This window comes from Xyrauchen texanus, chromosome 29 (genome assembly GCF_025860055.1).
Source record: "Xyrauchen texanus isolate HMW12.3.18 chromosome 29, RBS_HiC_50CHRs, whole genome shotgun sequence".
NCBI lineage: Eukaryota > Metazoa > Chordata > Actinopteri > Cypriniformes > Catostomidae > Xyrauchen > Xyrauchen texanus.
In genome coordinates this window covers 19731646-19749003 of record NC_068304.1, presented here as the reverse complement: position 1 = coordinate 19749003, position 17358 = coordinate 19731646, and the positions used below count along the sequence as shown (strand labels likewise).

Genomic DNA, 17358 nt, shown 5'->3' with positions numbered 1-17358 from the left:
AATAATAATAATTTAATACATTAATGGGAAAACAAACCAAATATCGTCTTGACATCGTCAAAGGCATCAGCTATTGGTGACCTCTGACCATCGTCGATCCCTGAGATCATCATCTGTTTGCTCTACCTGAATGTGCATTTCGCTATAAATTAACAAAATGTTCAGACAGTCTCTTGCTGGTTTTTCCAACACATTCAGGATTATTACCGCTTTTGTCGGTGTTGCTGCATCTCGCTTATTACGGTAGTATTTCTCTGTAATGTTGAACAGTGTTAGCAATGTTACTTATAACATTCTTTCTCAGTCCTGGAACTCAAACCATTTTCTGATGCCCCCCTAAGTGTGTGTGTGTGTGTGTGTGTGTGTGTGTGTGTGTGTGTGTAATATATATCATAAACATGCGACTAGTCGACTAGAAAAATCTTTGGTCGTGGGCAGCCCTACTACACTATACCACACACACTCCCTTTTATACATTTACACCCAAAAGAAACATAATTAGCTTTAGGTGGCTTGTTTTCATCCCTACTTTTGTTTTACTGACTTCAGCTCCTACATGGTCACTAATATCATCCTTTTTTTTTTAATGAGCCAATCTTTGAGACTCATCTTAAAATTTGAATATTATTTGACTAACAGCAAGATTAGTAAGAAGACGAAGTTTGTTCCTCAGTGAAATTTACACCCCATATCTGGGATTATTAAACTTTCTCTGCCCAGGATCCAACTTTGATATTTTGTGTTTACCTGGAACCCACAGGGTTCAGCTGTGGGTTCAAGCTGTGTAACATGGCCCCTGTTTTTACTCTATCCATTTACTTATGTTTTTATATATTTATATAACTAAAGCATTTCTGGTTCAGACAGACTTTTACAGAAATCATAATGATTCTTTTACAGACACCAAAAACAAACATGCATGCTCAAATTGTACAAATAAATAAAAAATCTGTTGAAACTGAAAATCAGTTGTTTCCAGTTTAAAATTGAAAATTAGATTTACCATGTACCATGGCAACCATAGTTCTGCCATAAACTACCACAGTGACTCAAATTTTTGTTAATAAATAATATTACTTATTTAGGATTCAACTATAAAATTAACTGCTCTACACACAACAGTACAGAGTGATTGTAAGCGAATTGTCCCACTTTTATAGTCAGTATTCACATATATCTGTTTATTTTTTTTACTGTTTAATAAGTTGGTAACTATTTTTCTGAATAATTTCTTTTCGTCTTGTTCTATATTTTCATTGCATTTTCACGAGCTGGTGCTGCTGAGTAAGAAGACATAATCTGATATTGTTATTAAAAGAAACTCATTGCTTTGAACTTGCCCACATAATGCATTGTCACTCTTTCTGATACTTAAAAATTGTCTATTCAAAACTGATATAAATTAATAGAGGAATTTGTCATCTTTCTGTTTGGCGAGTGTGTGTGTATGTCCAAACCAATACTGCGAGGGAAAGTGGTTTGGAAATGGTCATTATTTTTGTAATATCGTGAAGTGCCACTAGTGGTGCAGAAATTATACACTACAGTTTTAAATTGGTTAAATATTTTCTAAAGTCTTTTTTTTTATTATAATTTTTTTATGAGGCCTGCACTAGTGGCCCCTCTGAAGCTTGATACTTAACTTTTATTTCAAAATGGTTTGTGATAACATCACTGAAATGTGAGGAGTCAGTTGCTGTTGTATCTTTTTATGATATTCCAAGTCTGATTTTCTGCCAAATTACAATCAGGAAACTGGGAGGCTTTGACTTTCTGGCTTTATTAATATCTAATCTTATCCATCTAATCTTTTACTTATTCCCTCCCTCAGGATTTTGGCTCTAGAGAAACTGGGTGCTGTATTCAACCAGGTGGCATTCCCACTGCAGTACACGCCTCGCAAGTTTGTCATCCACCCAGAGACCAACAACTTGATCCTGATTGAGACGGACCACAACACCTACACTGAGGCCACCAAAGCTCAGCGCAAGCAGCAGATGGCCGAGGTCAGTGAAACTGCCCTTTACATGGCCACGTAGAGAAATTATGCATTTGTCCCCCCTCTTTTCATTTCCTCTGAAATGTCTCTCCTGTCAGTGTCTTGAGTCTGACTCATATGCTCATTATTTCAATGAAATCTCTAGCTGAGTGGGAAATTGCCCATCATGTCTGTGTTGCTGTTTTGCGGCTGCCCAATCATGACTCTTGTTTCCATGGGTAATTCCACGTAGATGAGCTGTAAAAGTAACAAGTACGATGAAATATGAAAGCCTTGGGTACTGTGGTAGTCGCTCCTATTGAAATGATATTGATGCAGCTATGCTGATGTTTGAATGCATCTCCAGACAGAATAAACAGTCACAACACAAACTGGTGAAAAATTTAAAAAGCAAGTATCTTTTAAACAAGTTATTTTCTGTACACTGTAGGAAATGGTGGAGGCTGCGGGAGAAGATGAAAGGGAGCTGGCTGCAGAAATGGCAGCAGCCTTTTTGAATGAGAGCCTTCCAGAAGCTATCTTTGGGGCACCTAAGGCAGGCTCTGGTCAGTGGGCTTCACTGGTACGCATGATCAACCCCATCCAGGGCAACACATTGGACCTGGTGCAGCTGGAGCAGAACGAGGCAGCCTTCAGGTGAGGGACGTTGAGCGAGAGAGAATGATGGATTAATGGGGATTTATAAATCAACCTTGGTCTTTTAAAGAGATTGATGTACTATACTCAGATTTACAATGCAAAGCTCCCTCAGTCCACCTTGACCATTTTATTCACAATTTAGAGTGTGTTAAAACAGTTTCCTGACCAGATGTGATGGAATAAGACATGAAAGCAGTCTCTTCCATGTAAATCAGTATTGTCCATACCAGTTGTGACAAGCAAGTGTACATTTTGGAAATTGCTTTTTAGGGCCCAAGCCTTGAAAAGGCAAGGCCCTATTGTTTTCGTTAGAATATTATTTTTCTTACGATTATTCGGGCACTTTTGGGGCTCTTAACGTGCTCTAAAACTCTTGAAACTTTGCACAAGGGTCAGAACCCGCGGCCATTAGGGCAGGGCTGAAGCTGGTACCGGGGCGTGGCAGGGGGGCTCGACGGCGCCCCCTGGAACGGGGTCCGAAAACTTGGTCCATAAATCAAACACGCTTGCATGTAATAATATGAAACTTGGTACACACATAGATCTCATCGTTTCATATATCCTTCATACTTTTACTTTTTACCCCAGCCCAACAGGAAATCGTCTATTTAGGGTTGTTTGGAAAACGCATGCAATGGAATTTGAAATACTCCTAGAGAATTCCACCAATCGCCACGAAACTCGGTCAGCGTGAAGTCAAGACATTGAGGATGAAAAATTGCTGGCGGATTTTTGATATCTCGAACAGTTTGGCCGTGGCGAGGAAACGAAATGATGACGCGAAAAGAGAAACAGGAAGTGTGTTATAACTTCTGCATACATTAATTGATCTCGATGAAACTTCAGCAGTGTGTTCGCTGTAACAGGCCGATCGCATGGATGTGACTATTGTGAGTCAAAGTTATAGCGCCACCAACTGGCAGAAGGAAGTGTGTCACTTTCAAAATGCTTTGAAATCACCCTCTTATTTTTACCCGATTTACTTAAAACTTTTGGTGTGTAATGTAAACACACGGCAGATGTAGACATGTGAAAGGATTATTGATATCTTGGATACTGTTGCCGCGGCAATGCTTCAAACTCGAATATTCTTTTTTTGATGCTTTTGAGACTCTTAGCATTCTTGAAATTGCATGAAACTCGACAGACACATCACATTTATTAGCCAGTAGACATGTGCAAAGTTTCAGAAACGGGCGTGGTGCAGTGGCTCAGTAGCGCCACCTTTTGACAAAAGTGAGAGGGTTGGTTTTATACTTTGACCCACAGTCACAAAACTCAGTAATTATATTGTTCTCATCGAGCTGGACAACTTTCTAATTTACAGTCATTAGCTCAGACCAACAAAGTCAGATATTTTGGTTTGAATGTGGATGTTTTGGAGAATTTTCTCTGCCTCTCCCACTGACCCTACGTCTCTGTGTCTGGGGGGAGGGGGATGATTTGGCTGTTGAGTGAGAATGCTTTTATTTTTGTTTTTCAAGGTTTTGGGGCCTTTAACGTGCTCAAACACTTGAAACTTTGCACACGGGTCAGAACCCGCGGCCATCAGGGCCGGGCCGAAGATGGTACCCGGGCGTGGCAGGGGGGCTCGACAGCGCCCCCTGGAATGGGATTCGAACACTTGTCCATATATCAAACATGCTGGCATGTAATAATATGAAACTCGGTACACTTGTAGATCTCATCGGGCCGAACAACTTTCGTGCTCTAAGTTTCATGCCAGCCCAACAGGAAGTCGGCTATTATGGGTTGTTTGGAAACACATGCTCTGGAATTAAATATATTCCTCCTAGAGAATGAATCCAATCGCCACCAAACTCGGTCGGCATGAAGTCAAGACATTGAGGATGCTACATTCCGGACGGATTATTGATATCTCGAATGGTTTGGCCGTGGCAAGGAAATTGATTTAGGACTAAAAAAGGACACATAAAGTGTGTTATAACTTAGTTAGTTCTATCTACAGTTACAAAACTCGGCGTGTATATTGTTCTCGTCAAGCCGAACAACTTTCTAATTTACAGTCATTAGCTCCGACCAACAGAAAGTCAGATATTGTGGTTTGAATGTGGATTTCTTGGAATTTTTCTCTCTCTGACAGACATAGTGGCCCTGCCATTCTGTCTGTGTGTGTGTGTGTGTGTGTGTGTGTGTGTGTGTGTGTGTGTGTGTGTGTGTGTGTGGGGAGGGGAGGGGGAGGGAATTTCTCTGTTGGAACTTTGAAGCTCCAAATCGCCCTGAACATAGACATCCCAAGTCATTGGAAAGTACAAATGGTATTATTTAAAGTTTTTTTTATTTCTGTCTTACGTTGTAAAATGCCACGTTTTTGAATGGCATGTAAAATGTAAAAATAATCACTCAATCTCCATTTTTTTCACTGATCTGTTGCTATTTTAATGATTTAAAAATCAAAGCACTGACCATTTAAAGTGTGAGCTTGTACATTTTGAAATAGTTATAAACAGTCACATCAATGCAGTGTTATTATGTGCCTAGATTGTCTTTCAAATAAAATGAGTTTACCCCAAAAAGATATTTCTCTCATCATTTACTCACCCTCAGGCACGTGCACACATAGACATGAAAGGGGGCTTGAGCACCTGCCCTTTTTCTTCCTCGAGAGAAAGTGCCCTTTTTTCTGGGGTGTTTTTTATTTATTTTTATAAATAAATTAATATATTTATTCCTGTTTGCGCACAGCTTCCCTGTCAAACAAATATATTTATTAAATAAAAAATCAAAACATCAGGTCGGTAGATGAGATTTTGTCGATGCCCGCCCTCCCTCCCTCCCTCCGGTCTTGTGGTTCACGGTCATAGGCCCTGTCCCAAATGGCACACTTCATATGAATTTTCAGTCTTGTGTACTTATTTCGTGTGTCCATTAACTCCATGAGACCGTAGGGTGTCTCATTTTTCATTTTAGGTATCAGAATATCGATATGTGCCCTCCATGCGCACTTTTGCAGAGCCCGCGCTGATGCGAGCTCTACAGCACACGTCTCCTCGACGGTCAAAGCGAGCTTATGTTATTGCCCATCGTGCACAGCGACCCTAAATGCACGGGGGTGGCGGTGCCACCGGCTTGGGCCCGCCATCGCTACTTGCAGCTATATTTTCTTTTTTATAGATTGTTATTTCTAAGGCTTTGTGTTGGGTAAACTAGCCCACCCTGATATCTTATTGGTCTTAATTCCTGCTCCACATAACTAACTGTATGTTAAAGATTAAACATGGTCTGATTGATTTGGCAATTTTATTTTATTTTATTTTTTTCATTTAAGTCTACTGTGGACAGAAAATGGAACATTGTTGCATCTGTTTAGGACAGAATCATGCTTAATCAGATATGTCAGAATCATGAGCACATGTAACACATGACTGCCCATGTTGACACATATTCAATATTCAATATAAGCATATTCAGTATTTAATTGCACTGCTCTGATAAACTACAGTGTGAACTACTTCAATACTCGTGTAAGCTAATCATAGCAGGACACTTAAAAGTCTTAAAGGAACAATTTTAATTCAGAATCAAAGAGAGGCTGGGATAAGATCATGTAAACCTACATTTCAATTGACCCTTCACTTAGTTGACCCCTTGACTACCGTTGCTCGTTCTGACAAGCTTTGCAGAACTTCCCATGGGAATGAATGGAAGATTGCCATGAACGGCGCAGTTTTTGGCAAAATATTCTCAGAAACGGAATTGACAATATTCATACGTGGGCTTGAATGAAGACTGACATTGTAATGCATGTTCAAAATCAAAGGAAACAGTCAGTATCCGATGTGGCCAACAGCTGCATTAAGTACTGCAGTGCATCTCCTCATGGACTGCACTAGATTTGCCAGTTCTCTTCAAACTCTTCTACCAATGCACTTGCAAGTTCCTGGACATTTTTGGGGGGATTGACCCTGGCCCTCACCCTCCGATCCAACAGGTCCCAGACGTGCAAAATGGGATTGAGATCTGGGCTCTTCACTGGCCATGTCAGGATGATCCTGCAGGAAGGGTACCACAATGAGGGAGGAGGATGTCTCCCCTGTAACGCACAGCATTGAGATTGCCTGCCGTGACAATAAGCTCAGTCCGATGATGCAGTGACTCAATGCCCCAGACCATGATGGACCCTCCACCTCCAAATCGATCCTGCTCTAGTGAACAGGCCTCAGTATAACATGCTTTCCTTCGTCCAACCATCACCCCCTGGTGAGACAAAACTGACTCGTCAGTGAAGGGCACTTTTTGCCCTTCTGTCTGGTCCTGCGAAGGTGGGTTTGTGCCCATAGGTGACATTGTTGCTGGTGATGCCTTACAACAGGCCTATAAGCCCTCAGTCCAGCTTCTCTCAGCCTATTGCGTACAGTCTGAGCACTGATGGAGGGATTGTGTGTTCCTGGTGTAACTCTGGCAGTTGTTGCCATCCTGTACCAGTCCTGCTAGTGTGATATTCGGATGTACCGATTTTCCCGGCTTGTATAGCTAATGCGCATATGCGTTTTAGGGTTGACTGACAGGTGATGTCTGTATCTAAAAGGTGATTGGCTCTTTTAACTGTAAGGTGGGACGTTCTAAATCCGTTGACTGTTGGGCACTCAGAGCTCCTTGGTTGGGCGTTCCAATTTCTCCATTTCATTTTAATAGAAGTGGCCCATCTCTGCTAAATAATCTCTGGTTCAGTGTACATATTCACTGGGTCCCATGAGTGCTGCTCCGGGGCTCGAGATATTCCCCATTAATTTTCTCCATTGTCATTTCAATGTTCACAGACTGGGTGATTACATGAGAGAAGACACATTTCAGTAAATTGTACCCTATCTTTCAACATACCTCAGAGCTTCATTCATGTTTGTTTTTTTTCATACTATAAGTTGGAGAGAGCATTGTTCCCCGCTCTGTTTGAATGGCCAGCTACCGCAATCTGTCACAGGCAAGAGTATAAATACAACATTTATTGTTTGAATTGTGTGTAGCATTAAGAATGACGCAAAAAAACATCTGAAATCCAAATTGAGCAGCCAGAATGTCCGGACTGAGACGCATCTGAAAAAAATCTGATTTCAATCTCATTTTAAGCCACCTGCCGATGTGGTTTAAATCAGATTTCATGTGGGTTTTTAGCTGTCTAGACTATCAAAAACACATCTGGATACATTCTGGATTTGCCACAAATCTGATTTGACAGTCTGAACAAGGCAAAACTGTTCTGATGCTGCTAGTTGACACTGGAATGACTAGTTGGTAAATTTTTTTCCCACATTAAACATTTTAACTAGGGCTGTCAATCGATAAAAATTTTAATCGAATTAATTACGTGGTGTCCCGATTAATTAATCGCATATACAAATATATATATAAAAATATTCAGATAATTAAAATGCATTACATTCTTGTAGCAGAAGAGTTTATCATTAATAAGACAATATAAAAGCGGCTTTAGAATACAATGTATTGTTTACTACTTATTTATTGATCACAAGTCAATCATTGGCATACAGTTCACAGCAATCCATTTCACAAGTGAATTTGTCAATCAGTTGGAGATTTATTATGAGGGCTTGTTTAATTATATTAATTACATAGTGTAATGGTTTTCAATGCTTTGGAGTTTTTGGAGGTACAAAGAGTATTTAAATAATATATTTAAAACAAATTCTCCAAAATATTACTGCGTGGGCACATTCCCAAAAAAGATGAGGGGCAGATTCATCTACAGCATTACAGAAGGAGCAAAGTGCATCTATTTCAGGGAGCATGTTTCTTAAATAAAGATTGACTTGGTAAAAACGGTGTAACAGTTTAAAGGACACCTCCTTAACCGGTAATTAAATATTTGTGAGGTAAAGACCATACGATAGGTTTACCACCTGGCTATTGCTCTGTTGCAGGTCAGCAGACCTGATTTTGCGGGACACGAGGGAGAGATAACTTACTAGGTGAATAAATATTGATTTTATATTAATGTATTTTTGCAGTGATGTTAAATGTTAATGACGGCGCTGTGAACGTCACTCAGTTTGGCATAAGGTCTACCATACAAACTAATTTTAACAGCTCAGACCTACTCAAATAATAATCTAATCGTTAAAAAGCACATTTCCAAATAAGCACATCAATTCCATTATTAAAGACTAGAAAGATTAAATGTGATCTTACCGGAATAGTGCATCTTGAATTAAAAAATTTTGTCTGATCTGGCTGCTTCAAGTAGAGCCTTCTCATTCATTCTGACTGTAGAACTTCTGGCAGGTGTAGGTGTTCACTTTCACCAGGAGTTCACTTTTGATGAGGTCCACCGATGCACCGTTCCTTGTCTCTGTCCACGCAGCGGTCATCAGTGAAAACACCCTCTCCACGAACGTGTTTGTGACAGCATTGCTCAAAGCCAAAGATATGAGCTGTCATGTTTGGGGCACTGAAATGCTTCAGCAGAGCTGTCTGTGAAACTTCGGTGGCATACCCTTATATACCCTGCACTCTCCTTTTTTAGGGTCACCTGTAACTGGTTTTAACCATGTATATATTTTCTCCAATTCTTTATTATACAAAGACACTTTTTCTTCATGGGAGCTCTGGATAGACCCATTTTTCTGTTGCAGTTTTTTCCCCGCTGTGGCTAGAAAAAAAGGCTGCGCATGTTCAGTGTTTTCTTATTAACTTTTTTTATAGTGATTTTTTTAATTAAAGGACGATGAAATAAAATGATGCCGAAAAAATAATAATAATAATAAAGATAAAAAATTATACAGACAAAATTGAAATGCGGGACACTGCTTATGACTTACGGGACGCGGGACAAAGCTTCCAATTTCGGGACTGTACCTCAAAATATGGAAAAGGTGGTCACCCTACCATACGACCTGCATCAGACATGCTTGTGTCGCGTCTCGGGTGTGTTGCGTCAAAGTGTTTAGGTCACTGTGTCAAGTTAAATATAGTTTAATACTCAATCTTTAAACACATCTTGAGATCCCTTATTTCGCATTTGAACCCTTAGTAACGCGCATCTGTGTTTTCTTCTCTGTAACTGTGTGTTGCTCACACAGCTGTAATTTCACTTACTGCCCTCTAGAGTATACAGGTGGTACTACAAGCATGCGATTAATGCGCACATTTTTTAACGCGTTATTTTTTGTATAATTAATCGCACGTTATTAACGCGTTAACTCAACAGCCCTAATTTTATCACATTTACGTTTGGCTTTGGATTTTTACAGAGGCAGTGCTTAAATTACTGTCATATTAATGTTACATATTTTAAATAGAATTAATAACAAAAATACTATTTTAAAAAGAGGATATCTGGAACAGATACAAAGCTTAATTTCACCTCAGGCTGCGTGTGCTTCCCCATCTCACTCAAGCCCGTGCAGGAAAATGTTCTCTCGCTAGTTCAGCAAACTCCTCAAAGTAGTTGAGAAATCACTTCGGTGGTGGTGCGGGAATCGGATTTCCAAACATTTGGAAGTCACTATGGATGTTTTCACATTTAAGTCTTTAAATCTGTGCATGCTTGTAAATTATTTTCCCACTTAGTCTGCTTTTTCCAAGCGCAGAATTGCAGCCTCAGGTGAGTTATGTCATTCACTGGACCTTTTCGGCCTGTTAATTTTGCTCATCAATAAATTATGAGCAAAAAGGTGTTTATTTTCAAAAAGGTGCCGACTGATTAAAGGGTTAAACAATCTTTTGATCTGTGTGCACGTCATGTTTAGAATACATTAGGTTAATGTAGTCTACATCACAGGTCTAATGTCCTATGGCTACTTTAAAAAATAATAAAAATCGAGCAGCTGCCATATTAGATAAATGGCTAATGCACGAATGCACGTCGTGAAATATGCAGAAGTTTTCAGCACTTTTAAAAAAAATAATTTTTATTTTGTTTTCTGAAATTAGTTGTTCAGCACATCCCTAGTTTACATACACCTTAGCCAAATACATTTCAACTCAGTTTTTTCACAATTCCAGACATTTAATCATAGAAAACATTCCCTGTCTTATGGCAGTTAGGCTCACTATTAATTTTAAGAATGTGAAATGACAGAATAATAGTTTATAATGGTAGAAAAATATTTTTTTCTTTAATCACATTCCCAGTGGGTGAGAAGTTTACATACACTTTGTTAGTATTTGTTAGCATTGCCTTTTAAATTGTTTAACTTGTTAAACTCAAATGTTTTGGGTAGCCTTCCACAAGCTTCTCACAATAAGCTGCTGGGATTTTGGTCCATTCCTCCAGACAGAACTGGTGTAACTTAGTCAGGTTTGTAGTCCTTGCTTGCACATGCTTTTTAAGTTCTGCCCACAAATTCTCTATCGGATTTTAGTCAGGGGGGATTGAGGTCAGGGCTTTGTGATGGCCACTCCAATTCCTTGACTTTATTGTCCTTAAGCCATTTAGCCACAACTTTGGAGGTATGCTTGGGGCCATTTGGAAGACCCATTTGCGACCAAGCTTTAACTTGGCTGATGTCTTGCTTCAAAATATCCACATAATATTCCTTCCAAAATGCCATCCATTTTTGTGAAGTGTCCAGTCCCTACTGCAGCAAAGCACCACCACAACATGATGCTGCCTCCCTCATGCTTGACAGTTGGGATGGTGTTCTTTGGCTTGCAAGCCTCACCCTTTTTCCTCCAAACACAACTATGGTCATAATGGCCAAACAAGTAATACACGACATTAGTTTAAACTCTACCATTTGTTCCCCAAAAGTGTGCTCGCTTGCCTTCTCTGTGTCATCATCTGACCGTCATTCTGACGATCATACACTGGCAATTATTTTAATAAAAATTAAATATGTAAAGATGAATATAGTTTTTTAAAATGAATGTGATATAACTGAAAGGCGATGTGCATTTTCTTCAGTATATGTTATAGAAAGCCCATCAGCTTTCTCCAGCGACATGAGCTGCTGCTCTTGCTCACCTCCGTCACGTGGTTCAGCGTGGTGGTTCTGTTGACAGCGTCACGATTACCAGCTCTCATCCTGGACACATCACTGTGTATACTCGAGTGGCACGTGGGGTGTGTCTTATAACTTTGTTAAAAGTTCATTGGTTGCTCTCACGAGTCAACAGTCCAATGGGGTTTTTTTTTTTAAAGGGTAGCTCAGCGAGAGTTGACACTTACTACAACCCCTGGACTCCTGAGTTCAAATCCAGGGTGTGCTGAGTGACCCAAGCCAGGTCTCCTAAGCAACCAAATTGGCCCGGTTGCTAGGGAGGGTAGACTCACATGGGTAACCTTGTGGGTTGCGATTTAGTGGTTCTTGCTTTCAATGGGGCACGTGGTAAATTATGCATGGATCACGGAGGGTAGCATGCGCCTCCATGTGGAGTCTCCGCAGTGTCCTGCACAATCAGCCACGTGATACGCTGATTGACTGTCTCCGAAGCAGAGGCAACAGATTTTCCTCTGCCCCCTGGGTTGAGGTGAGTAACCGCGCCACCGTGAGAACCTACTAAGTAGTGGGAATTGGGCATTCCAAATTAGGGAGAAATGGGGATTCAAAAAAGGAAAAACAAAACTGAATAAAATCCATTGGCAAATGAATGAGGAAAAGCAATTGCTAAATACCTTTTTAAAATGCGTTTAAAAGACTCAATTTAATTAAATATAATTTATTAATGCACAATTTTATTGTTAAATATGACATTTTTAAACATTAAATAAAACACATTTAAATGTCTTTTTATTTGTCCATTTATAAATTTATTGATTTATTCAAGTTTTTATTTTCAAATGAATAGATTGATTATTTATTCCTTCAGTCTTTTTTTAACTGGCACTGCTGGGCTTCAGCTGGTATGAATTGACAAATGGCAAAAGAAAAGTCAAACGATAAAGAAAAGCAATTGCCAAATGCTTTTTAAAACACACTTTAAAAGGTGCATTTAAAAACGACTTATTAATGTGCTGATTTATTGCTAAATAGAAGTACATTTTAAAACATTAATTAAATAGACACATTAAAATGTGTCTGTAAATTTGTTTAATTTGTTTATTCACATTTTTATTCAAATTAATAGATTGATTATTTATTCTTTCATTCTTTTGTGTATGGAAGCCCAGGAGTGCTATACATGACAGCATATATAATTAGATTTGGTCTTGTTCAAGGAGAAGCTTGTTGGTAGTGTCAATATTACAGGGCCATTTGTACTCATGTTTTACTTGAGACACAATAAGTGCAATAAAAAACTAACAAATGGATGTTTATGTAAGATTTTCAAATGGATGTTTATGTAAGTGACATCCAGTCTGGAACTTTGTGTATAGTAATGAACATAAGCATGCAGAAAAATATTCACAGTAGGCATACATCAAACCAGCCCTTTTCTCTCACATGTAATACATATAAAATAAATGTATTTTTAATATGTGACATGTTGCATCTTGTGGTGGGTAATAGTGCCAATAGGGTCCAATAATGATTGAAGTAATGAGCAAGTATTAAATATTTTTGAAAAGTGTATTAAAAAGTATTAAATTGGATGAGCTGACACCTGCAGATACCCTGTAAAAAATTGTAAAGTTTTACAGTAATTTCATCGAAAACGAGTATGTGCATCAGAATTGAGGCAAACAATCATCAGTCACACAAAAAGAGAAGTGACATTTGATAGTAATTACACACCTGATATTATTAATGTATGTGAACAGAATTGCTCAAAACATCTGTCATTCACTATGATGCTGAGAATTCCTTTTATTTATTTTTTACTAAGACCTAAATCAATATGTAAATTGCATTAATGTTAACATTGTTACTGGATAATTTTACCTTGGAGCAAATGTCCTCTGATGTAATGCATGTTCATTTGAGAATGAGGATTGACTCCTTTTTAGCATGCTCTTCTCACTATTTAAAGATTTTTATTTATTTCTTTTTTAAAAAGAGGGAACTCTGCGTATATCCTCTCTAGATACCTCGCGTCACTATTACAAGTCACCCAGCAAAAATGTTTTTGGTTTTGCGGGTCATTTCTGTAAAATTCCCCAAAACAGCTCAAACACATTACTCCCATAGACTCATCGAAAAAAAGAAGCAAACACTTGTAAGAGAAACAAGTTAGCACGGCAACAGTTGCTAAAATAGGATTACTCCAAACGCCTTTAATGCAGGGCTTAGCAAAGGGTCGATTGATAAAACTACAAAATATGGTCTCTTTAAATGGATGGTTCACCCAAATATGAAAATTCTTATTATTTACTCTCCCTCATGATATCCCAGGTGTGTATGACTTACTTTCTTCACCAGAACACATTTGAAGAAAAACATCTAGGCTCAATAGGTCCTTCAAATGATTTTTGGAGTGTCAAAAGAGAAATCTCCATTCTATTGCACAGTCAGCATAAATGTCATCCATAGGACACCAGCCATTAAATGTATGTCTTCTACAAGTGACACAATCACTTCTGATGTGAAAAAGATAAATATTTAAGTACTTTTTGTTTTTTTTATAACTAAGTCCAATCGGCAGCGGTACGCACATGTGACGTAATCGAATAGGCATTTGAAACATGGGAGAAACAATGCAGGTGGTTGGTTTTGGTCTAGATCTGTATTTATCTTTACTCACAATGATGCATTTGTGTGCTTTGATGTCTCTACTGAGAGGAGAACATGAGATTATGTCTGTATCATGGCAACACGAATACATCACACGAGAGACCGTTTGGAATCCACCCTCTCATGAAGCTTACCCACATGTTGGATTATAGTTTAAAAAGTACTTAAATACTAATCTTTTTCACACCAAAAGCAATTGTGTTGCTTAAGATGACATTAATTTTAACAGCTGGTGTCATATGGATGGCATTTATGCTGTGACTGTCTGTTCTTTTTGGAGCTTCAAAAGAAAAATCACCATCCACTTGCATTTTAAGGACCTAAGATATTTTTCTTCAAATGTGTTCTGGTGAAGACAAAGTCATCCACATCTGGGATATCATGAGGGTGAGTAAATTAGAGATTTAAATTTTTTGGGTGATGTATCCCTTTGAGGTATACCATCTTGCCATGTCTTCTTTTTTTTTTTTTCCCTCATCTCAACTTTGTTAATTTTTTTGTGTGTGTGTCTCTTTAATTCTGCAGTGTGGCTGTATGTCGCTTCTCCAGTGGAGGTGATGACTGGTATGTGTTGGTGGGCGTAGCCAGAGATATGATACTAAATCCCCGCTCCGTTGGTGGGGGATATATTTATACCTATCGGCTGGTAGGGGGTGGGGACAAGCTAGAGTTTTTGCACAAGGTGAGTGAAACAGGAAATGACTTGGCATGAAACCCTTGATTGGTCCCATGTGTGAGCTGAGGGCTAATAATTTGGGGATTTCCCACATATAATTAAATGTGCCCTAGAAATTATTTAGTTGTGGCCAATTACAAAATGTGTAGGTGCTCTGTCCAGGGCTTAATTTCTATTAAATTTAACTGTTTGGATAGTGTCTCTAGATTGATGTTCAGTGACTCTTTGTCCCAACTATATATCCAAGCCATATCTATTCAGGCGTATTAGGATATATTATAAGTAGTTCATAAGAAGGTTTCTGACTTTAATGTTGATTTAAGGAAAAAGATGAGTACATTGCAAAGTAATTTCCAGAATACAAAATATTCTTAGCTTTTATCTTAAATTAGACAATAGAAGAATCAATAATTTAAGATGAGTTTTATTCTTAATTTCTCATGATTCCAGATCCATTTACTGGTATTGTCAGCTTCCTTTAAGCAAGACAAATGTGAAGGTGAATTGATTTTAACATGGGTTCTGATTAACAGACGCCTGTGGAGGACGTGCCCCTGGCTATTGCTCCCTTTCAGGGGCGAGTGTTGGTGGGAGTGGGCAAACTCTTGCGTATCTATGACCTGGGAAAGAAGAAACTTCTCCGCAAGTGTGAGAACAAGGTGAAGAGTCACAAAAGCCCTTTTCCCAAAGGAAATGAATATAATTTTTTTTAAGTGTTGAATGAGTAATGTCTGTGACACACTGCATTTGCTCGTCTTTGTTGATGCATAACCACGTGAAAAACATTCAAACAACCTCAGGCAGCATAGTTTTGCAAGTATTATATGGAGGATTTTCTTAAATTGTTTAATTATAATTTTATTTTTAGCAAAAAAAAATCACTCACACAACTCATATGACGTTATTGATGTTGCTATGTAACACTACAAATAAAACTTAGACTTCTACACAAGGAAATGTTTTGTAAAATGTCAGCCCGTCACCATTCATTGTATGAAAAAAAAAAAAGATGATGCAATTCTGCCTAACATATTTGGTTTTGAACAACAGGAGGGTGAGCAAATGATGACCGAAATTAACATTTTCAGTGAACTAAGTTAGCCACCCTATTCCTTTTCTCTTGTGAAATATAGGATATTAAATATATATAGGATTGTCTGGTGTTTGTAGTCTACTTTTTTTTTTTTTTTTTTTTTTCATTTCATATAGTGCTGCACATAGTACATTCTACTAAACTGCATTCACTAAGTTTCATCTTGTTCTTGCAGCACGTTCCTAACTTAGTGACGGGCATCCACACCATTGGGCAGCGTGTGATTGTGTCTGATGTTCAGGAGAGTCTATTCTGGGTGCGTTACCGACGCAACGAAAACCAGCTCATCATCTTTGCTGACGATACTTACCCTCGCTGGGTCACGACTGCCTGCCTGCTTGATTATGACACGATGGCCGCCGCTGATAAGTTTGGAAACATCAGCGTTGTGAGTGTTGTCACTTGTTTGGTTTTGAGAACTTTGGGATTACGAGAATTACTGATGTGCTAGTTATTGAATATATTTGCTAGGCCAATTAAAACAATCCAGAATTTCATTTGCAAATAATGCATATTTGCACATTTTTAAATTTCAAAATGTCAATTTTCAGGGATAATTCTCCCCAAAATAAATTATATTATTATTCACTCAGCCTCATGTTGTTCCAAATCCATATGACATTCTTCCATTGAACACAAAAGATGTTAGGCTGAGTGTTGGTTTAAGTCAACATTCACTTCCTTTGAATGGGGAAATAATGTGCAATGAAAATGATTGGTAACATCATCTGTGTTCCATGTAAGAGAGAGCCTTAAATTTGTGAAACAACAGCAGTGTGAGTAAATGACAGAAATTTCAGTTTTGCCTGAACTGTTCCTTTAAAATAGAATAAACTGAGGTGTCATAATCAATTGCTACAGACATGAAATGCATACTGAGCACATGTTTATATTCAGGTTCGTTTGCCCCCCAACACCAGCGATGATGTTGATGAGGACCCCACAGGAAACAAAGCATTGTGGGACAGAGGCTTGCTTAACGGAGCATCACAAAAGGTTAGAAGCATCTGCTGAACCCTTTACTCAACACCTTCTTTCCCACAGGCTCCAGAAATTACTCGAAAGAGCCTTGAAAGAGTAACTGCTTGTTTTTTGGTCAGTGATTTTGACCAAACCCCCCCCCCCAACACACATACACCCAGACTTGAATGCCCAAACATTTGGCTAGTCCACACTCTTCTGTGGTTCAGACCATTCAGAGATCATTCTATGGAAATGTTTTGGTGGGCACAAGGGAAAGTCCCTGTTTGCACACCAATGACTTGCGTCTATCTTTGACAGACATGCCAAAAGCATGTGTAAGCAGGACAGAGGTGGACTGGATGGGTTGCTGTGAATCCATTACTGTGAAACTTATCTC

General features: G+C 38.7%; 1 protein-coding gene across 1 annotated transcript in view; it reads left to right on the top strand.

Annotated features, from left to right (window-relative positions):
- The window catches only part of LOC127623315 (splicing factor 3B subunit 3-like), a 39696-nt gene that overhangs the window by 18627 nt on the left and 3711 nt on the right, over positions 1-17358 (top strand). The window contains exons 19-24 of the mRNA XM_052097722.1: positions 1832-2006; positions 2430-2635; positions 14755-14911; positions 15439-15564; positions 16174-16386; positions 16896-16994. Coding sequence (XP_051953682.1) covers positions 1832-2006; positions 2430-2635; positions 14755-14911; positions 15439-15564; positions 16174-16386; positions 16896-16994 — 976 coding nt within the window. The remainder of the gene's footprint in view (positions 1-1831; positions 2007-2429; positions 2636-14754; positions 14912-15438; positions 15565-16173; positions 16387-16895; positions 16995-17358) is intronic.